Source organism: Lontra canadensis, unplaced genomic scaffold (assembly GCF_010015895.1).
Source record: "Lontra canadensis isolate GAN:19392208 unplaced genomic scaffold, GSC_riverotter_1.0 scaffold2, whole genome shotgun sequence".
NCBI lineage: Eukaryota > Metazoa > Chordata > Mammalia > Carnivora > Mustelidae > Lontra > Lontra canadensis.
Genome location: NW_022630996.1, coordinates 44,413,860 through 44,436,765, shown reverse-complemented (window position 1 = coordinate 44,436,765; position 22,906 = coordinate 44,413,860). Strand labels below are relative to the sequence as shown.

General features: G+C 40.7%; 1 protein-coding gene and 1 non-coding gene across 3 annotated transcripts in view; one reads left to right on the top strand and one right to left on the bottom strand.

The window, feature by feature from the left end:
* Positions 1 to 22,906, bottom strand: part of IGF2BP3 (insulin like growth factor 2 mRNA binding protein 3) — a 140,677-nt gene that overhangs the window by 90,138 nt on the left and 27,633 nt on the right. For both annotated transcript variants that reach the window (XM_032873271.1, XM_032873281.1), the window contains exon 3: positions 9,249 to 9,297. In XM_032873271.1, coding sequence (XP_032729162.1) covers positions 9,249 to 9,297 — 49 coding nt within the window. The remainder of the gene's footprint in view (positions 1 to 9,248; positions 9,298 to 22,906) is intronic.
* LOC116879114 lies at positions 14,039 to 14,146 on the top strand. Its single transcript, XR_004384968.1, has one exon. It is a non-coding gene; the product is annotated as a U6 spliceosomal RNA (small nuclear RNA).

Sequence of the window (22,906 nt, the reverse complement as noted above, 5' to 3'; positions counted from 1 at the left end):
AGAAAAAGAAAAGAAAAAGGCATTAGGGTGAATCCTGATGCAATAGAACGGATGTCCGTATAAAAAGGAGAAATTTGGACACATACATACACACGGCAAAAACAGCAAACAAAGACTGGAGTTTCACTGCCACAAGCCAGCGAACTACCAGAAGAGAGAAGTCTTGAACAGATGCTTCCCTCATAGCCTTCAGGAGAATACAAATGCAGTGACAGCTTGTTATCACACTACTGGCCTCCAAAGCTAGGAGATTAAAAAGTTCCTGTTGTTTAAGCCACCCACCTTGCGGTATTTTGTTATAGCAGCCCTAGCAAAGTAATTCAGAGACATCATCTTTTAGAGATACATACTGTAGTTATTTACTAAACAAAATGAATAGATGTCTAGGATCTGCTTCCAAATAATGTGGAAAAGGGTAAGAGGGTTGACCTATAAACAAAATAAGACTGGCTCACCATGTATTTATAACGGTTGAAAGTGGATATTATATTAACATTGTATTAACCTATTTCTATGTTTGATATTTTTTGTAATAAAAGGTTTAAATGAAGGGCCTGGAGACCTTGGAGATAACCATCTCAGAAGAATGACAGAAACACAGGACTTAAGTCCAGGATTATGGTGCAAGGGCATTTTATTTTTTATTTTTTTAAAAAGAGTATGTATGTATGTATGTATGTATGTATGTATTTATTTGACAGCGAACACAAGTAGGCAGAGAGGCAGGCAGAGAGAGAGAGGGAGAAGCAGGCTCCCCACTGAGCAGAGAGCCCGATGTGGGGCTCGATCCCAGGACCCTGGATCACTACCTGCACCAAAGGCAGAGGCTTTAACCTACTGAGCCACCCAGGCACCATGCAAGGGCATTTTAAACACATGGAGGTAGCAGCTTGGGACCAAAAATACTTCACATATACTGTTTCCATACAGGTCACAGAATAACTCTGGTATTCATTCCCCTGCATATCTTTCACTAAACCATTTCTAATGAGACCACGTGTGACCCATCCCAGAGCAATGATGCATAAAGAACGCCACTGTCCAGTTCTCTAAAAGGAAGGGTTTACCAGTGACTTGACTTACCCAAATAATCCGTTCAACCCCATTCAGCACTCATAACCACATATTTCCTCCAAACCTGGGTAGAATCCTTTCTCTACTAGGTTCACTGTCAAAATTTTAGGGGTATGTTGAAAGCAAATAAATGACAATTTTAAGAAAGAGAAACGTACCTTTGGGGGAAGTTTTGTTTGAGTAACCTGATTAAGAGCAGAAACTACCACTTTCCAGTTGTGTGACTCTGGGCAAGTTACTTCATCTCTCTGTAACTCAGCTGCCTCATCTGTAAAGTAGGGACATGGGACTGTTGTGAAGATAAAATGGGTTCATTCAGCGCCTACCACATAACTGCTCAGTAAGTGTCAGCAATTTACGGGCCAGTGCTCAGAGTCAGGTCATGGTGAAGATCACCTCTGTGTCAATGGTCTCCTCAACTTGCCTGTTATGGTCCTTCAGACAGATATGGCAGAGATCAAGTAGCTCTAACAACCGATGTCATAGTGATTTTCAAAGACTCCCACAAAACTTCCCCAGGGGCCAAAGAGGGCACCAGCAGACAAGGTCCTATGTCAACTTTGAACAGCTCTGCATTTATATTCACCTACCAGGCTTCTGCCATACCATGTCCCTTGAAGAGAAAAGTCAGAAAATCACCTATCTGCTACTACTTTATTTACAACTCTAAGATACCTCCTCCAAAAGCCAACCTTTAAATGGGTTATTTTTAATACTCAACATCAATGTCTCCTGTGACTTCTCATTCAGTTCACGGTTAATGTCAACCCCACTGTGTCTAAAGAGGTCTTCTTCTGTTTGATTAAGTACCTCATCTTGTTAGCTTTTCATTGTCAATTGTACTTAAATGGTTTGGTCCCGCCCATCTTCTGTACATCATTAATTCGTGTAATCACTGTGGGCCAGATAGCATCTGACCAGAGCACCAAACAGTAATCAGCACTTGGACAGATAAAGGAGTTTCTGCCACTTTGCACATCCACCAGGGACTTCACCTAACTGACCCCATGGCCCTGGCCTATCTTTCTACTGGGAAGTCATGCCACTTCCCCCCAGTCTCCAACACAGCCTTTTAATTCTCAGTACACATTCATGCAAGGCTTACTAGGAAGGCTCTCCATGAACTACTTTAGGAGACTATGCTATAGTTTTGTTCTCCTCCTTCCAGACTAGGTAATCACTACTCTCTTGCTTACTTCCCTGTTTCTTTCTAAAGAAGAGTCTCCTAAAACTTTCTACAAGACATACTTCCAAAAATTGCTTCAAACACATACGGAAGCACCAAAAACACCAAAAGACTGTTAGAAGAAATAATTAAGGGGCGCCTGGGTGGCTCAGTCTGTTGAGTGTCTGACTCCTGGTTTTGGATCAGGCTGTGATCTCACAGGTTACGGGACAGAGCTACAGGTCAGCTTCAAGCTCAGCAGTCTGCTTGAAGAGTCTTGCCCTCGCCCTCTGTCCCTCCCACAACTCATGCGATTACTTGCACTCTCATTCTCTCTCTAAAAATGGATAAATTTTTTATTCTTTTTTTTTAAAGATTTTATTCATTCATTCATTCATTCATTCATTCATTCATTCGACAGAGATCACAAGTAGGCAGAGAGGCAAGCAGAGAGAGAGAGGTTGAGCAGAGAGAGCCTGATGTGGGTCTCGATCCCAGGACCCTGGGATCATGACCCGAGCTGAAAGCAGAGGCTTTAACCCACTGAGCCACCCAGGCACCCCAAATTCTTTTATTTTTTTAAAAGATTTTATTTATTTGAGAGAGAGAGAGCACGAACAAGGAGGCAGAGCAGCAGGCAGAGAGAGAGGGAGAAGCAGGCTTCCCACTGAGCAGGGAGCCTGACACGGGGCTCAATCCCAGGACCCTGGGATCATGACTTGAGCCAAAGGGAGACACCTAACCGACTGAGCCACCCAGGTGCTCCTAAAGATAAGTCTTTAAAAGAAAAAGAATCATTAAGGTAACTCACTCTGAGAAGAAAACCAAACATTATTTTATGTTGCTATTTCCAACCTGCAGCTTTGGTTTTTCATTTTTAGTACACTGAAAACTTGCTTTCCCTGTCAAGAACCAGAGACTAACTCATATATGTCAGAAGGCTGGATAAAAATGGAGAATGCTTTAGTTATAAAGAAACTCCTGAGTGGCTCAGTGCGTTAAGCCTCTGCCTTCCACTCAGGTCATGATCTCAGAGTCCTGGGATCAAGCCCCGCATAGGGCTCTTGGCTCAGCAGGGAGCCTGCTTCTCTCTCTCTCTCTCTCTCTCTCTCTCTCTCTCTCTCGCCTGCCTCTCTGCCTACTTGTGATCTCTCTCTCTGTGTCAAATAAACAAATAAAATCTTAAAACAAAACAAAAAAAAACCCTCCTTTTACCCCTCCCTTATATTTAGCCCATGACGGCACTTCTGCTTCCTCTACTCTATCACACCAGACTACACACAGGGCAGAAACAGATCTTACACTGTGGAAATCTCTTCAGAGTTTCTTCCCAGATACCTGGCTTCCTAGCTCAGTTAAGTCCAGGAAAAACTGGATATTCAATCCTTGAGGTAAAGCCAACATATATTCTGGACTTTCCACCGAGACTGTGATATCTAAGTATGCAATCCTCCTAAGCATATTCAAATCTTTGCCTTAGAAAACATAGTAGTGGGGCACCTGAGTGGCTCAGTTGGTTAAGCATCTGTTTTCGGCTCAGGTCATGATCTCGGAGTGCTGAGACAGAACTCTGGGACAGGCCGCATGCTCAGCAGAAAATCTGCTTTTGCTCCCCCTCTATCCCTCTCCCCAGCTCATGCTCTTTCTCATGCTCTCTCACTCTCAAATAAATTAAATCTGGATGGATGGATGGATGGAAGGAAGGAAGGAATGGTGGCTTCAATCTTGGGCAATGTCAGGGCCTCATCATGTACAACCCCTCAGATGAAGATAACTAGCTCAGATTATTCTCCCAGACAGTGAACTCTGGGGAAACATCACTCTACTTTTATTGCCCAACCCCAAAATGAGAACCTAACATGTCCTTTGCAACATTTCATTTACATAACTAATGAGTCTTCCGTTTCTTTCAGAGAAGGTACTCACTCCTTTTGGTGTCTGTAAATACTTTTTAGGAATTCTGATTATTTAGACTGGAGAGTAGGAGACAATGAGATTAGGAAAAACTCTCTTTGACAAGTCCTTTCCTAAGGCGTTGGCAACTTATTTGTTAAATGCAGAAAGACATTCCTTAAATTTAGGAAATGGGGCCCATCTGAGATACTAAGTAAGAAGAAACCATGTTCTTAAAGGTGCTGAAAGTGAAGTATACTGCTGGGACTCTGTCACTCCCTCACCCCTGTGTTGTTTGTCTAAGAAGGTGCCTCTGCAAATCCTTAGCACCCATGTTCACCTCCTTCAGGGCATCTGAGGACCCAGGTCTGCTAGACATCAGGAGTACAAATGTGGCCATTCTATCTTTCTGGTCACACCAAAAATCTGCTCTTCAAGAATCTCAGGCAAAGGAATGGGAGGTAAAAAAGCAACAATTTCTCCTACTTCCCTTCTACATTCCACATACTTGGAGAAACAACTACCTGATTCTCCAGCAGCAGGTCCTTCAAAAAGTTAGTGTCCTCGTATTTTTATTGGCCAAAAACAAACACCTCAGTGAAACAGTTGGCCAATCCAGTGCCCCTACATGCTTTATCACCGTCCAAAACGACATGGTTAGAAACCGTTTCAACCCCTGCTTGGCACAAGCAGCACGGAAGATACACTACAGAGAACCAGAACAGAATCCCCTTCTGATCGTTCAATATATGGTGGCATAAAGAAAATATAAACAATACATGAATACAAGGAAAAAATTAAAATGTCATAGTGGAATGAATAATTAATAATCCAGATACAAATCTGATAAAATGCCACAGAGCATCACATTCCATGTTTCCGTCCTGGTCCCAGATTCTGTCATCCCTTCAGTGACCTCACAGAAAATGGCTTGACTGTCAGAACAGGGGAGGAATTTTCACTTCTGGGTTATAACTCTCACTGAAGGGTACCTGGGGGGCTCAGTCAGTTAAGCGTCTGCCTTCAGCTCAGGTCATGACCTTGGGGTTCTGGAATCAAGCCCCAAGTCAGGCTCCCTACTGAGCAGGGAGTCTGCTTCTCCTTCTCCCTTGCCCCCCCCCCCAACCAAGCTCATGCTCTCTCTCTTCCTCTCTCTCAAATGAATTAAAACACACACACACACACACACACACACACCCCAAAAACAAACAAATGACTGTGAGTGAATATTAAGCTCTTGGTTCCAGATCTGCCTTTCAACGTTTTCAATGCTAGGACTCTACACCCTCTATCACTCCTTTACCCAGTTCCCTGTTACTTTCAGAGACTGGAAGACAGGAATGAGAAGACAGGACAGGCTCTTTCCCATTTACCAGCTGTTCCTATCAGCAGTGCATTTCAGTCTCCAGCTGCCATGGGCACTCCTAGAACCAGCTTCATCACCTCCCTTCTCCACCATCGAAGGCACGAGCCATAACCCTTGCTCAGAGTCTCAACCACTCAGGACTCTCCAAGTTTCGAAGATCAGAATCTCAGCCTTTCCATTTGACCCCTTAGCCTTCAGAGTGGTAGCCACACTCCCTGCAGTCACCACCTATGGATTCCCTTTTTGCCCTTTCAGTGCCCTAGCACCTAGGTAATCCTTTACACTCAATTTCCCCTGGTGAAAAACCTAGTGTTTTCTGAGCTCCAGGAGGGACCTAAGAAAAGCCCCAGAACATAGGGTTAAGAGGACATGAATTTGAAGGCGCCTGGGTGGCTCAGTCGGTTAAGCGACTGCCTTCAGCTCATGTCACAATCCCATCGTTCTGGGATTGAGGCCCACATCAGGCTTCCTGCTCAGTGGCGAGCCTGTTTCTCCCTCTCCCCCTGCTTGTGCTATCTCTCTTTCTCTTTGTCAAATAAAATCCTTTAAATTTTATTTATTTGTCCAGAGAGAGAGAGAGAGAGCGTGAGCACACAAGCAGGCAGAGGTGGAGAGAGAAGCAGGCTCCCCACCAAGCAAGGAGCCCGATGTGGGACTCGATCCCAGGACCCTGGGATCATGACTTGAGCCGAAGGCAGTGGCTTAACTGACTGAGCCACCCAGGTGTCCCAAAAATTTTTTTTGATTTAAAAAAAATTATTAAAAAAAAAAAAAAAAAGAGGAGGTGAAGTTGTTGCTCCTGTCCCAGCTAAAATGTCGTGTGACCTTACACGTACCAGGCATTTTCACAGGCTTTAGCATACATCATCATATTACTGTTCACAGAAACCCAATGAGGTGGCTGTGATCATAATCTGCATGTTAGAAATGAAGACAATGAGGCTCAGAAAAGTTTTAAAACCTGCTCAGAGACCACACAACTAAAAAGTAGTGGAGCTGGGAAACAATTCCAGGTCCAACCCCAAAAGCCACCTGCAAAAAACTAAGGCTTTTCTAAATACTTCATGCTGCTCTGAAGGATTATTGACGTGATTCACAAATAACTTACTGTAAGTATATGCTTGTTTGTTACCTTTTAGGTCTTAGTTCCTGACAGTTATTTTCCCTTTTAACATGCCCTTGTTTGACTAGAACAGTATCACATGTCCTGGAGAATGTCTCATATTCTGGATTCGACTAGCTGTTTCTTCATGGCATCATTTTAAAGTTGTGCCTCCACTGTCTATACTTTTGGTGATTCAAAGTTAGACTGAAATTGAAAGCAGCCAAATCTCTGTTGTTTTTTTTATTTTATTTTAAGTTAAGAATATTTCATCCAGGGGCGCCTGGGTGGCTCAGTGGGTTAAGCCGCTGCCTTCGGCTCAGGTCATGATTCCAGGTCCTGGGATCGAGCCCCGCATCGGGCTCTCTGCTCAGCGGGGAACCTGCTTCCTCCTCTCTCTCTGCCTGCCTCTCTGCCTACTTGTGATCTCTGTCAAATAAATAAATAATTAAAAAAAAAAAGAATATTTCATCCGTGTTCTTGTGTATTTCCTTACTGCATCCAAACAGGAGGCACAAATGCTTGGCCACTCCACTGTCAGTGAATCTAAGATTAACGAGTGGATTCAGAGTTTAATCCCTCCATTTCACAGGGAATCTGGACCTTTAAATCCAAAATCATCACTGTCTATAAGGCTTTGGCACAACACCGCCAACATACTCAGTGTGTACAAATAAAACGTTATACCAAGTGACTCATCTCATATAGAAAATAACAGATGGAGTTCATTTAAGTCTTCAAGTAAAAGAAAACATCCCAATAGCTCATTCTACTCCTGACAAGCCCTCAGTAATTTTTTATTCAGTATTTCAAACATTTAAAGAAATTTAAGGGGCGCCTGGGTGACTCAGTGGGTTAAAACCGTTGCCTTCGGCTCAGGTCACGGTCCCAGGGTCCTGGGATCGAGCCCGCATCGGGCTCTCTGCTCAGCGGGGAGTCGGCTTCTCCCTCTCTCTGCCTGCCTCTCTGCCTACTTGTGATCTCTGTCAAATAAATAAAATCTTAAAAAAAAAAAAAAAGACTAAAAAAAAAATAAAGAAATTTAAGATCAAAGGTCAAGAGTTTCAGAGTCCAATCTTAAGCATCTTACAGTTCAGTATTAGTTCTTATTTTTTTGAATCCTGCACATATCACAGAGATAACGTGCCCAACTCCACTTTACTTCAAAGGATTTGGAAGGAGGGTAAAATGAAATATGAAAGTTAAGAAAAAGTTGGGCACAGCAAATATTTATTCTCATGAATTAAATTTTATCCAGAATGAGAAAGAATAAAGTAAATTAAAAGCTTGCAAAGCCACTGAAAGACAATAAAGTAAATGCTTCAGAAGCTAGTGCAATCCAAATTTGAAGAGATGCTGTGAATGAATTACTAGAGAACTGCCCCTTCCTGCAGCATCAGCGTATCAATGCTAGCACTCCTGTAATTCACTTACTGAAAACTGGCTGCTACCATTTAACTATTTTACTGAAAGCTACATTATACAAGATTTAATTCTCAAACAAAAATCATGTTTAACATGGCCCATGTTAAAATAGAGGGATCAAAGAAATAAATCAATAAATAAAAATACAATAGGGGAACCAAATCAGTAACCTTGACTAGCACAGAACTTGATTTCAGCACCCATCCTCCAAGCTGGTGAATTTCCTAAACTGAAACCGGAAAATGCCTTACGTTTAATCTTAAAAGTCACTGTCTTTCATCTAAAAAAATATACTTTTTAAACATCCTATAACTTGGAAAATATTTAGCATAAACCAAAGAAACAACTCCTTCAGCAAAGATTACACTCTTACATTGTTCTGAAAATAAATGCTCTCTAGAATATTATGAGCATAAATGATTTGTTCCCAACTGGGACCTTGGGAGAATCACACCTCAGACCAACCTACCTTAATTTACCACCAAAGAAACCTTCAACCATACTTTGCGTTTTGGTGAAGGTTTTGGGCTTAGTAACTGTCTCATCAAATGTCATTTCGGAAGACTAATGTGAAACACACCAAGCTAGCTACTCTTGATTTTTATATCAGAAAATATATAAAAGCTGAGCAGTTTTCCCTGTACCACCTCTCCAAGGTAGGTTTTAAGAATTTTCAGCTTCCATCATCAGGAAGATTCCACTTTTTTTTTTTTTTTTTAATTATAAAATCTCTCGACCACTGGTGTCTCAAATTCTCACCATGACATCATTATTATGCTTTGAAGTTACTGACAATGGCTATTCAATTGTGCTAAATGGTTTGTTTATACACAGTCGCTACAGTGCCACCATCTGAGCAAAAGAAAGCAGAGTGCACATTGTAAAATAAAGCGTAAGTAGCAGGTATGTGTCTTTCAAAATTCTGCTAAGGAGGAAACTTCATATTTAAATATAACTGGTGAACTTATCAGAAAAATCTCAAACAAGATTCTGTTAGGATGGAACCAAATAAGGAAAATTACCCAAAGTACATCAAAGAGCAGATTTTTTAACAAAGATACTATATGCCCCTGCAAAAAAAAGACCATAGCAAGACAGACAATACATAAGAATTTTGTGTTCCAGCACAACCCAGAGTTGGGGGAAGGAGAGAAATGCTTGGAAAAACTAACAATAGTAAGCTTAAATACAGAAATCTTAACTTTAAATAGGTAAATTCTTACCTCCCACTGTAAGTGAGGTGGGATATTCCGTATCTGAAGTTTCCGGATCCTGCAGAAGAATTAAAATGTTTTATAAAAGAAAAAAATATGAAAGCAAAAGACATTAATAGCCAACACAGATTTTTTTGAAGTTATTTAACATATAAACTTTTTACTAACTACATACAAACCAATGTATAACAAGAAAATGCAGCCCAAGGAGGAAAAAGGAGACCAAGCTGATCACAGGATCACATTAAGACTATCTGGAGATCCAGCATCATTGGATTATTACAGTTTATTTTAAAAGCTACTAAGGGACACCTGGGTGGCTCAGTGAGTTAAACATCTGCCTTTGACTCAGGTCATGATCCTAGGGTCCTGGGCTCAAGTCCCACATCAGTCTCCTTGCTCAGCAGGGAGCTTGCTTCTCACTCTGCCTCTCCCCCTGCTTGTGCTCTCCCTCTCTCACTCAAATAAATAAATAAAATCTTAAAAAAAAATAATTAAAAGCCACTAAAATTAGTTTTTAAGTTTTTTTTTTTTTTAAGTAATCTTCACAACCAATGTGAGGCTCAAACTTAAAACCCCAAGATCAAGAGCTGCATGCTCTACTGAGCCAGCCAGTGTCCCTAAAATTGGCTTTTTAAAATTATAATATTTGAGAAACACTTCACCTGGTGACTATATTCTAAATTCAAACCCTCAAGCCTCAAATTAAGCATACCAGGACACAAACAAATCCATACAATAGTTGTTCTTAATCTGAGATCACAGCCAAGGGGTCCATAGATAGATACAGGGAACCTAGATGGGGCGATAAAGATCACCTATTTATTTTCCACTATCTCCTAACTGAAAAAAAAATTTTTTTTTCCAAGATTTTATTTATTTGACAGAGAGAGACAGCCAGAGAGGGAACACAAGCAGGGGGAGAGAGAGAGAGAGAGAGAGAGAGAGAGAGAGAGAGAAGCTGGCTTCCCACTGAGTGGGGAGCCCCATGCAGGGCTCGATCCCAGGACCCTGGGACCATGACCTGAACCCAAGGCAGAAGCCCAACGACGGAGCCACCCAGGCACCCCCTAACTGAAATTTAGTACCTCCTTTAATTGTGAATGTTGCATTAAACTACAGTAGAACCACACTACTTGTAATTTTGACATTAATATACATCAGATATTTTCATATCACATTAACTTGCTGCAGATTTTTATCATCTACACCCAACTCTGTGAAGTTCAGATGTGTTGCCAGAACTTATTATGTAAAGCAGTACATATTTACTACAAGTTTTAACATTTTGTTAACAGTATTTCAAAATAAGTGACTTCCTTCATAATCCTATGTACTTTATTTACATTATGCATTGAAAAACATCCTATGAGGTCTGTAAGTTTCAGGCTACCAAGTACAGAAAACACTAAAAATCCCTGACTAACCTTACTAACACTGTATCTTAACTAACTCAAATTAAGATAAAAATTTAAAACAAATAGTTTGAATTTTCTAATTAGTAGTTATATGAAAGATCTTTAATGAATGTATTTAGCTCGGTATTACTTATTGAGTACACCTAAACTGACAGTTTCTACAGTCATTATATAATGCTCAAAAATGTTATCTAAGGTTTCTGCTTTCATTAAGTTCATGGAATTTTTGTTAAGCCTAAAACTTTTCCAATTGAAATTGGCATTTGGGGGGTGCCTGGGTGGCTCAGTGGATTAAGGCCTCTGCCTTCGGCTCGGGCCATGATCCCAGGGTCCTGGGATTGAGCCCCGCATTGGGCTCTCTGCTCAGCGGCGAGCCTGCTTCCCCCTCTCACTCTGCCTGCCTCTCTGCCTACTTGTGATCTCTCTGTCAAATAAATAAACAAAATCTTTAAAAAAAATTTAAAAAAAATTGGCATTTGGAAATGTGCATCCTCTCTTTACTGGTCAAAAACGCTGTCAATTTGTCTCCTTACCTACTCAAACTTGCTATTTGAGTTATTTAACATTTTTTATATTGACTTGTATATAAAACATTTCATCACTATGATGGTTTAATTGACACCTAATATAATTCTAAACATCTCAGCATCTTACTTGTACGAATCTTTGTGTTATACATTCAACTCTTAGCTATTATATCTATGTGTGTAAATTGGATATTGCCTAACTCATTGTATGTGTAATTATTAACATGAAGTTTTCAGGGTGCCTGGGTGGCTCAGTGGGTTGAAGCCTCTGCCTTCAGCTCAGGTCATGATCCCAGGGTCCTGGGATCGAGGCCCACATCGGGCTCTCTGCTCCGCGGGGAGCCTGCTTTCTCCTCTCTCTCTCTCTGCTTGTCTCTCTGCCTACTTGTGATCTCTGTCTCTCAAATAAATAAATAAAATCTTAAAAAAAAAAAAAAACTATTAAGTTTTCAAGGGCGCCTGGGTGGCTCAGATGGTTGAGCATCTGCCTTTGGCTCAGGTCATGATCTCAGGGTCCTAGGATTGGGCCCCACATCGGGCTCCTGGCTCAGTGAGGAGTCGGTTTCTCCCTCTCCCTCTCCCCTTGCTTATGAGCTCTCTCTCTCTGTCTCAAATAAATAAATAAAATCCTGAAAAATAAATAAAAGGTAGCAGTTTCATTATGAAAAAAATTAAGTTTTCATATCTTAATACCCCCCAAAATCCCCAACCTTAGTTCAAATGCCTATATATATATACACATATATGTATATATGTGTATATATACATATATATGTATATATGTATATATACATATATACCTAGGTTAAATATTATACACAATAATATTTAATATAATGCATATATACTCTCCTCTTCTACCCCTTCCTTCAACACTGCCAGAGGGAGAAAGGAAGGAAGAGATATTAATTATGTGCAATTATAATATAGGTGCCACACACAAATTCATCCCAGGAATTTTTAGTCAACTATCCATTTAAGAAAAAAAAAATGATTAGCAACTGGGCTTAACATATCAAGTGAAATAATTAAATTACTTAACTTCTAAAATTAGAAGTTTCCCTTCCCTGGTCAAGTAATCATTTATTTTGATATACCACAACAAAACACAACTTAGACCACATCCATAACCTAGTCCTTTCTTCCTTGCATTCCCTTCAAAGCATGAGAACAAATACATGTCCGATACCACCTATCCCCTAGGGAACTATAAAGAACATGTAGATTAACCAAACTCAGGTACATTTTGTTTGTAATCATAAACTAAGGAGGAAGGAAAAAGCAGTTTTATATTATTTTTATGGGGCAGTAAAACAAAGCACAATCATCAGGGACAATACAACAAAGAGATGGCAAGAATGTCAATTTAAGAAAGAAATTTTCAACCACCATCTCAGTCTCAGAATTTACAATGAAATAAATGCTAAGTCTGAAATCTGTTTGAAATAACTCATGTGCTAACAAATGCTAAAGCTGCAGGACACATACTATCTCTCTGTTTTTAGATAAGTTTTCTACTTCCCAAAAAAGCCTTTAAAAATATACTCCATTGGGGTACCTGGGTGGCTCAGTCAGGCATCAGACTCTAGACATCAGCTCAGGTCTTGATATTGGGGTCATGAATTTGGGCCAGGAGTTGAGCTCCACACCCAAATTTACACACACACACACACACACACACACACGCTCTCTCTCTCCCCCCTAAGAGATCTAACACACAAGTTACACAATTGCTATATATTGCTTTAGCTAGCAGAAAAGTTGCTCAACATTGTGTAATATTTACCCTGCGTAAGCAAGGAAGTAAGATTTACTACATACATGTAAGTACACATATGCAAGTACTAAGTCTTTTTTTTTTTTTTTTTTAAGATTTTATTTGAGAGACCAAGAGGGAGAGCAGAGCAAGAGCTAGAGAGCAGAGCGAGAGCAAGAGCACAAGTCCAGAAGGCAGAGCCAAAGAGCAGAGCAAGAAAGAGAGCAGAAGTGGGGCGGGAAGGGGGCGCCCCTGCCCCGCAAAGGGAGAGGGAGAAGCAGGCTTCCCAATGAGCGGGAAGCCCATGCAGGGCTCAATCCCAGGACCCTGAGATCAAGGACATGATCCCAGGACCTGAGCCGAAGGCAAACCATTAACTGACTGAACCACTCAGGCATCCCTGCAAGTACTAAGTTTTATTCAAACACCCGTCAGTAAGAATCAGCAGCACAGTATTAAGAAACTAAGTATTCATCCCCATTGACTCTTTCCCGGGCATATATATATTATAGAAATTTTCCCCCAAAAGTACACATTTAAGGGAATATACAGAGTTTAGGTCAGCTAGCAGGTGATTATTCATATCACAAAAATAAATACCACTTCACAGGGCTCCCAAGAAATTCTTTAAATACAATACCATCTTTTGTACATTGGAAGTAATCCATTACCCATGTTCTCCCAACACATTCTTCAAAATGTACATCCAACGCCATTTACTTATTGGAAGTTACTCCAAAATAATTATTTCCCTTAAATGGCTGTCCAATTTCCATTATCTGATTCTCTCAAGTTTCATTTTAGACAAACATTGGGATTATTTTCATATAGTGTTTTCACATCTAGAGTTGTACTTTCCCACTTACAGTAAAGTTATCATAACCTCTGCAGTTTCTCCCCTGCTCCTAACCCCATGCTCCCTCCTCAACAGTCCAAAAGCCAAAAGGCTCAACATTAAAAGAGACCAAGCAAAGGCATGAATTCTGACCATCCAGCACATAAACACAAACTTCTGACCTGGCAAGACCTTGAGAACACCCATCCCTCTGCTGCACTCAGCAAGTTAACCGTGCACAACTAAAGCACTAGATTACCTGCTTGCTCCCTTCCGCAGTACATCCACTGAAACTGAAGCAATACAGAAAAGATCAGCCTGGCTCCTGAGCAAGGATGACACACAAAATTCACGAAGCATTCCATATTTTTTAGAATTTGAGAGAGAGAGAGAGAGAGCTTGTGTGCTCACGTGTGCCTAGGAGTGGGAAGGGGGGCAGAGGGAGAGAGCCGCACAAGCACCTCCAGCAGACTCCCCACTGACAGCAAGGCTGATGTGGGGCTCAACCCCACCACCCCGAATTCATGACCTGAGCAGAAATCAAGAGCTGCATGCTCAATCAACTGAGCGACCCAGGCGCCCTGCATTCCATATTTTTGTAAGTTTACTGTATATAAATTTTCCTTTTTTTTTTTTTTCCCTGCTCAGTTATTATGTTTTTAGATTTTCCCTAATAATACAAGTAAATCCAGGGGTGCCTGGCTGGCTCAGGTGACAGAGTGTGTGACTCTGCATCCCCAGGTCATGAGTTTGAGCCCCACATTGTGTGGAGATTAATCATTTTTTTAAAAGATTTTATTTATTTGACAGAGAGATCACAAGTAGGTGGGGGGGGCAGGCCCCCTGCCTCGCAGAAAGCAGGATGCCAGGACCCTGAGATCATGACCTGAGCTGAAAGCAGAGGCTTAACCCACTGAGCCACCCAGGGGTCCCTAGAGATTACTTTAAACAAATAAATAAAACAACTTTAAATTCTATTTAAAAAATAATACAAGTAAATCAAGTTCATTCATATTTAAAAAAAGAAAAAAAGACTATTACCTGCTTTACTGATCTCCCATCCCAGCTTTTAAAATTAGGTTATATTTAGCTTTGATTCTAAATAGTTAACAATCAAGAAAATCAATACGAACATATTTCTAACGTATGATTATGTAATCACTCAAATTCAGTTTAACTCTCAGCAAAGTGAGCTGGTGTTCTACTCCACTTAAAGTACATCTAAGTAATATCAGGATTAGATGCCATAACACAGAAACTGATTAATTAGGTCGCCTCACTCTCTGTTGTGCTCAGAACCTGAACAGTGCTTGGCACCTAAGAAGCACGCAACTGAGAGTTACATTAAAATTTGTTACAATCTGTACTTGGGGGAGAAAAACACAAGACTCACAGATCTGCCAATCAGAAACTACTAGCATTTCCAATGATTTTCCTACAGCTCATAAGACTGAAAACAGCACCAGCACATGTTCTCTCTAAACAGGAAAAGAAACTATAAAACCATCACTGCTCCTGAGTGATTTACATAAATTCCTTGGTATCAGATATCTATTCTATTTCCAACCTCTTAATAAATATCCTTGTACAGTTGGTTTATTCCTATCAAGATACTAAGGAGGGGCGCCTGGCTGGCTCAGTCAGTAGAGCTTGCTTCTTGTGATCTTGGCTTTGGGAGTTCAGGCCCCACCCTGGACACAAAGCTTACATTTAAACAAAATAAGGAGCACCTGGGTGGCTCAGTCGTTAAGCTTCGGCCTTCAGCTCAGGTCCAGGATCCCAAAGTCCTAGGATCGAGCCACACATCAGGCTCCCTGCTCAGTGAGAGGTCTGCTTCTCCCTCTCCCATTCCCCCTGCTTGTGTTCTCTCTCTCTGTGCAATAAACTTTTTTAAAAATAAAATTAAAAATAACCAAAAAACACCCCAAAAAGATAGACATGTGTGGACTTGATCTCTCTTAGGTCTTCACTCTTTTTGCCATTTATTTGATGGAAAGGTCACAAATCCTGCATCATTACTCATTGTGGATTTTATCCATAGTATCCTTTTTGTGTCATTTTCAATAAACTATTTACTATATTGAATTTGATATACGTTTTATCTTTTTTAATATAAAAAATTACACATCTATGAATCCACCTACCCAAATAATTAGAGCAAGACAATTAAAGCTACCCATGCTTCTCTCCCACCCCAAATGCCTGCCTCCTGGAATGTACATCAATATTCGTAGCCCTTTCGAAATGAATTTTAAAGGGACTCTGGGTGGCTCAGTTGGTTGAGTTAAGCGGCTGCTTTCAGATCATTGTATCAGGGTCCTGGGATCAGGTCCCATGCTGGGCTCCCTGCTCAGTAGGAAAGTCCATGAGTAACCCAAGAGAGCCATATACTGCATTTGGTTGATTATGATTCTAGTCTCATAATCCGCATGGTTTCTTTTTTTTTTTCCTTGCAACTTACGGCGGGGCGGGGGGGCCAAACCTGTCATTTGTCCTATAGTTTCTCACTGCCTGGATTTTGCTAATTATAGCCCTATGATGGTATTTAATATTCTCCTCCATCCCCTCTGTAATTAGATCTGAAGATTCCATTTGTATTTTTATTGCTGCTTGTTTGGGAGAGACAATAATATACCCTAAGAGGTGTCTTATACTGGGGGCACGTGGCTGGCTCAGTCAGAGGAACATCCAACTCTTGAACTTGGGGTCCTGAGTTCAAGCCCCATGTTGGGCGTAAAGATTAAATAAATGAAACTTTAAAAAAAAAAAAAAAGGAAAGAAAGAGAGAAAGTGACTTGTACTTCTAGGAAGAGATGTCTGTCTGTAGCTATCCTCCTGTGATGTTGTAATCACCAACGATCACTGCCAAAATCCATTATTTCATTCAGGATTGAAAGTGGTTTTCTCATTTATGTCTTCTGTGACTTTTTTATTCAGCTTGAGTTCTTCCATGAAGAACAACTTTCCCCTGTCGAATACCTGGATACTCCGAACAGTCAGCACAGTGAAGACAGGATAAATCCTTGATTCTTGCCCTTCTGCAGATGGTTTTGCGCTCTTTATCACATCCCCTCACTCACCTCTGATTGCATCCACAGCGTAGACAGACCCATGTACCATGAGGCTGTCCTGCCTCCCTCCACCCCAAGGCACACATCTTACACATCTCTGTTTTACCTCAGAGCTTTCTCCAAAGCCTCAGAAGAGTACAGGAGGAGCCTGGAAGCAACGGAGAGATGAAACCCTCAAGACAATCCAGTTCACAAGGGAAGGGAACTAAGCAACAGATAAAGGCCCATCTTCAGCTAGGAGAGATTCTATACATTCCTCTAAGGTCCACCTTCCTTATGGCAATCTCAGTAAAGCACCTTTCGTTGGTTTTTCTTAACTCCCCATTACACTCTCCCCATTCCCTCACTCTTGCTTCCTGGAATCCCGTCCAAAATAAATCAGTTTCATGCAAATCTTCATCTCCATCTCTTCTCCCAGGAGTTCAAAGACACGGCTATTTCAAACTTTACAGAATAATAAGTTGGTGCTCTGGCATTGTCCTAAGATAACCAAATGTTTTTTTCTGTATCATCATAAATTCACAGAGTCCTGGGTATGTGGAATGTATCAATCCATTGCATTAATTCCTCCTGATGCTCAAATTGCCCCATCTTTGGCTAGCCAGTGCAAGCTTCTTCATACTCACTCCTGCACCTTGTGACAAGACTCCAGTCATCTCTGACTGCGCCTCTGCCTTCTGTTAGGACATGATAATCCGGCTTCAACTGGTATATCTCCTAGTCCCTCTACAATCAGCTTTTTACACATAAACTGCTAGTCCTTATTATTAGTCAGAAATAATACACTGAGACACAATCTAGTCACTAGAGTGCTCATTAAGTTGCTCATTGCTCTTAGGCCACAGCTGGAAAACAGACATTCTGTTTCAAAGAGAAATAAACCATGTATTCTTGCAGATTATTTCCAATTCAAATTTCAGATTACTAGGTTGTTGCCAAGTGTCTTTCTTATTTGCGTCTTTACTTCACTGTAAAGTTTGATAGCAGCAAAGAATATAAACAAGGAAATGCTGTTACGGATGGAATGCTTGTGTCCCCCCAGCCTCCCCAAATTCCTATGTTACAGCCCTAACCTCCAACACGATGGTATTACAAAGCTGGGCCTTTGGAAAGTACTCAGGCTTAGTTAGATGATGTCATAAGGATGGAGTCCCCAGAGGATTACTATCTTTTTTTTTTTTTTCTTGAAGACTTTTTTTTAGAGCAATCTCTACCCTGAACATGGGGCTCCAACTCACAGCCCCATCAAGAGGTGCCTGTTCTTCTAAGCCAGCCAGGCACCCCAGGATCACTATCTTTGTGAGAAGACAGACCACAGCTCTTTCACTGGTACATGCTGAGGTGAAGCCATGTGAGCCACAGCACGAAGGCAAGAAGGCATCTCTCCACAGGCCACGAAGAAAGGGCTCTTATACCAAGAACCGAAGCATCTGACTGCACTTTGATCTTGGACTTCCCAGCCTCCAAAAAGGTGCTTAAGAAATGTCTGCTGTTTAAACCACCCTGTCTGTGGTACTTTGCGATAGCAGCCACACTGCCTAAGACAGTGTCTATCTCACTCAATCTTCACAGTCAGCACTTTATCGATTAGGAAACAAAGCGTAAGTTTAACCTGCCCGAATACTAACTGCTCAAGTCTAGCAGGGTCAGTACCAATCCCCACACTTTCTGGCCAGAGACTACTTTCTTAACTACACTATGTTCAATCACTCATTTCACTTATAATCCAACCAGTTTCCGTAGTGTAGTGGTTATCACGTTCGCCTGACACTTATAATCCAACCAACAATGTAACCATATCGAATGACTTCAGAAAGATTAAAAGGATGTAATTTTTATTACACCCTCAAGGTCAAATATAGGCTAACCTTATGCAAAATTTTCACTTTATCCCACTGCTTTAAACCAAACAATGATCATTACAAATCAAGATTCAATACTGACATTAAATGGACAAAGTTACTTATTATACCAAGAAAGGAAGACAGCAATGCTAAAAACAAAGCTAACTCAACTGCCTCAAGATAGCAGGACAACTGCATACACAGGCACCCAGGCATTTAGGAAGGCAGACATTTCACAGTAAGTCCTAATGCAAGAAATAAAAATGTATTAACTTGCAATATTCTGTCCAAATTACCTACAAATCCTGAATGTACATTTTGTTCATCTTACTTCCCCCAAAAGGCTCTGTTGCACTCCCTTCTTTCTACCAACACTTATACAAATTAAGGAAATCACTGATTTCTCACTTCATAGTAAGACTGAGGCTCTCTTCACAATCTAACAGGCTAACACCAGCAGAAGGCAGGAAGAGAAAACCAAGTGTAACTTGTAACAGGTTTCTCTCTGCCTTCTTTAGGCAAGGAAGTGGGATACACGGTCCACATTTGGACCAGTCATTTTCCAAAAAGAAGCGAAGCCTGTAGGTTTAGAGCAGTATAGTGTGGCCTCTTTGACCCACCACTTGGAGGCACTCTGTACCAACCACAGACTATCATTCCAGCTGGGCCAACCAATTCAACCTATACCCTAAAAGGAATTTGTTCAACTTGGCCAAATTCAATATTGCTAATTACTTATATTAATAATAGCATTCAATGTGTTATATATATGTACATATATATCATTTGATTTTATACAGTTATTATTTTTTTTAAAGAAGTAGACCTTTTAAAGGTCTACCTCAATTTTTCAAGAGTTTAATACACATTGCTGATTAAAAGTAGCAACTGGCATTAACCTTGCCTCATCACTGACTTGGACAGTCTCTTATCAAAGCCTCTGACTCAAGGATTCTTTTTTTTTTAATTGTTTTTATTAACATATAATGTATTATATGCCCCAGAGATACAGGTCTGTGAAGGATTCTCTTATGTTTCCTCATACAAAGCTGTAGCATGCTCAAAGACCTAGCCTTAAATTTGTAAATAGAGAAAACTACGAAGCACCCAGAGACCCAAGTAAAAGGACCATTACACACTCTGGCTGGAAGAATCATGGGTGGCTTTCCATTTTTTTGGTTTTGTTCTACAAATAAAATAAAACTTCCTTATTGTTGAGGGGGAAATCAACCTTATTTCCAACCTGTAGTATAGAACCTAAGATAAAGCAAGAGAAACCAGTTCTAAATTCCAACAGTCCTAACTAACTCTGTAACATCAGTGCTCTCTCTGCCAAAGATTTTACAGTCTAGGAGAAGAAACAGACATTTTAGGGCAGTCTTAAAGAAGTGTCAGTAAAAACAGAAAGGAGGGAGCAACATGGAAATTTAGGAGTAAATCAAGTAGAACTAAGAATCTGTTAAAGGGGTGCCTGCGTGACTCAGTTTAAAAAGTCTGACTTTGGCCCAGGTCATGATCTCAGGGTCCTGGGATCAAGTCCTACACTGGGCTCTCTGCTTAGCAGGGAGTCTGCATCTCCCTATTTTGCTTCCCCCTACTTGTGCTCTCTCATTTGCACTGTCAGATAAATTGATGAAATCTTAATGGGGCACCTGGGTGGCTGAGTCACTAAACATCTGCCTTCAGTTCAGGTCATGATCCCAGGATCCTGGGATGGAGCCCGGCATCTGGCCCTCTGCTCAGCGGGAAGCCTGCTTCTCCCTCTCCCACTCCCACTGCTTGTGTTCCCTCTCTTGCTGTGTCTCTCTCTGTCAAATAAATACATATCTTTTTTTAAAAAATTATGAAAAAAAATAAATAAATAAATTTTTAAAAATTAATGAAATCTTTAAAAACAACTGCTAAAAACTGAATCCCATTTTTTGGATTGACAAGGAGTCACAAGTACTGTTAAAAAAAAAAAAAACAAAAAACAGGTGCCTGGGTGGCTCAGTGAGTTAAGCCTCTGCTTTAGGCTCAGGTCATGGTCTCAGGGTCCTGAGATGGAGCTTAGGCTCAGGTCATGGTCTCAAGGTCCTGAGCTCGAGCCCCACATCGGGCTCTCTGCTCAGCAGGGAGCCTGCTTCCCCCTCTCTCTCTGCCTGCTCTCTGCCTACTTGTGATCTCTGTCAAATAAATATAAAATCTTTTTAAAAATAAATAAAATAAAATGAGAAATTTCAGGGTCCCAGTGCAGACCTCCTAAATTAGAATCTCTGAGGTAGGCTGGAGAAACGTGGTTTCACACACACTTAAGTCTGGGGACCACTAATGTCTATTTGACAGGGCAAGTCCCGTGAAGGCTAAATTATTTCTATCTTATTCACTATTGCATATACAAGTGCTTAGCAAATTGCCTGGCTCATAATGAGCAATTAAAGCTATATTGTTTAAATAAGGAATAAATGAATAAAAGTCACAAGTGAAAATCTTAAGTGTTTCTTTCGTCATCTCCTAACTCCCAGATCCCCATGGGAACCACACCGTGTTGTAGTCCCCTTAAATAAAACAAGTGTACTTATGTTTTAAAGTTGCACACCTTGGGGGGCCTGGGTGGCTCAGTGGGTTAAAGCCTCTGCCTTCGGCTCAGGTCATGATCCCAGGGTCCTGGGATCGAGCCCCTCATTGGGCTCTCTGCTCAGCAGGGAGCCTGCTTCCTCCTCTCTCTCTCTCTGCCTGCCTCTCTGCCTACTTGTGATCTCTGTCAAATAAATAAATAAAATCTTTAAAAAAATAATAAAAATAAAGTTGCACACCTTATCTTCATCTATGTAGAATAGTCTCACAGCCGTAACTGTATGAATGAAAACTTGACCAAAGCCAAGGGTATAGGCTGGCAGAGTCCAAGAAAGGCTAAAATGTTTTTCTGTGTGTTGTTCCTATTACTAATGTTTGCTAGACACACTCCTATCTCTCTTGTAGGAGACAATGTCCCATCAATGAAGGAATATAGTCAAAATCCTTACACTTCCTTAGGATAAGTGCAAGGCAATACAAGATTTTATTTATTTACTGGACAGAGAGAGATACACAGAGAGAGACAACACAAGCAGGGGAAGCAGAAGAGGGAGAAGCAGGCTTCCTGCCAAACAAGGAGCCAGATGTAGAACTCGATCCCAGGACCCTGAGATCATGACCTGTGCTGAAGGCAAATGCTTAACAATGGAGGCCCCAGAACAGTGTTCTAAAATAGTTGACTTAATAGGACACAAATTCCTGAATAAAGATTTCTGTAGTCTTCAATCTGAATCTAAAACTTGACTTTAAACAAAAAAGTCACCGCCAGTATTTCAACCAACCACAGAAACACATGCAGTTGAACATTAGGGAGTTACTATTTAAATAAAAAGCTCACTGCCTGGAAAACTCAAAGTACAGCATTAACACAATATACCAAATTACACATATCTTCCTTGAAAATTAAGGAGATCACAAGGAAATACTCAGATACAAAATGTCTAATATGTTTGAGTCACACTGAAAATTAATCATACCCCCCCACCAAAAAGCAAATTACTCATTCCCATATTTTTCCAGTTAATTTTATAAATACCGATACATTTTTTCCAGCAAGACTCATTTTTAAAAAGTGATTTTAAAAGCTGTCTGAATTAAAACAATTCTGTCCAATGGAATAACCACTAGCTGCATGAAGCTGGAAATGTGGCCAGTCCAGTCTGAATTGATTTGTTCTGTGAGTATAAAATTTAACAGATTTTGAAGACTTCATGCCAAAAAAAGTATAAAATCTCTCAAAAGGGGTGCCTGGGTGGCTCAGTTAGTTAAGTGTCCACTTGATTTCAGCTCAGGTCATGATCCTGGAGTCATGGGATCAAGCCCTTTATCAGGGTCTGTGCTCAGTGCGGAGTCTGCTTGTCACTCTCCCTTGGCTTATGCTAAACTTTTTGGCCAATTACATTAACATGGTAAAGAAGACCAAGAGTTTCTTCCTTTGAGAGGGGCACTGGCTGGCTCAGTTGGAAGAGCATGCAACTCTTTGAGCCTCACTTTGGGTGCAGAGATTACTTAAATAAATAAAACTTTAAAAAAAAAAAAAGCTTTATGATAATCTGTGTTTTTTCTTTAGAACTTCACTAACTATATTTCACTATATTTCCAAATTATATTCTTACTTCCAATTACAATCTGGGGGGAAAAAAAGTGACAAGTTTCCAAG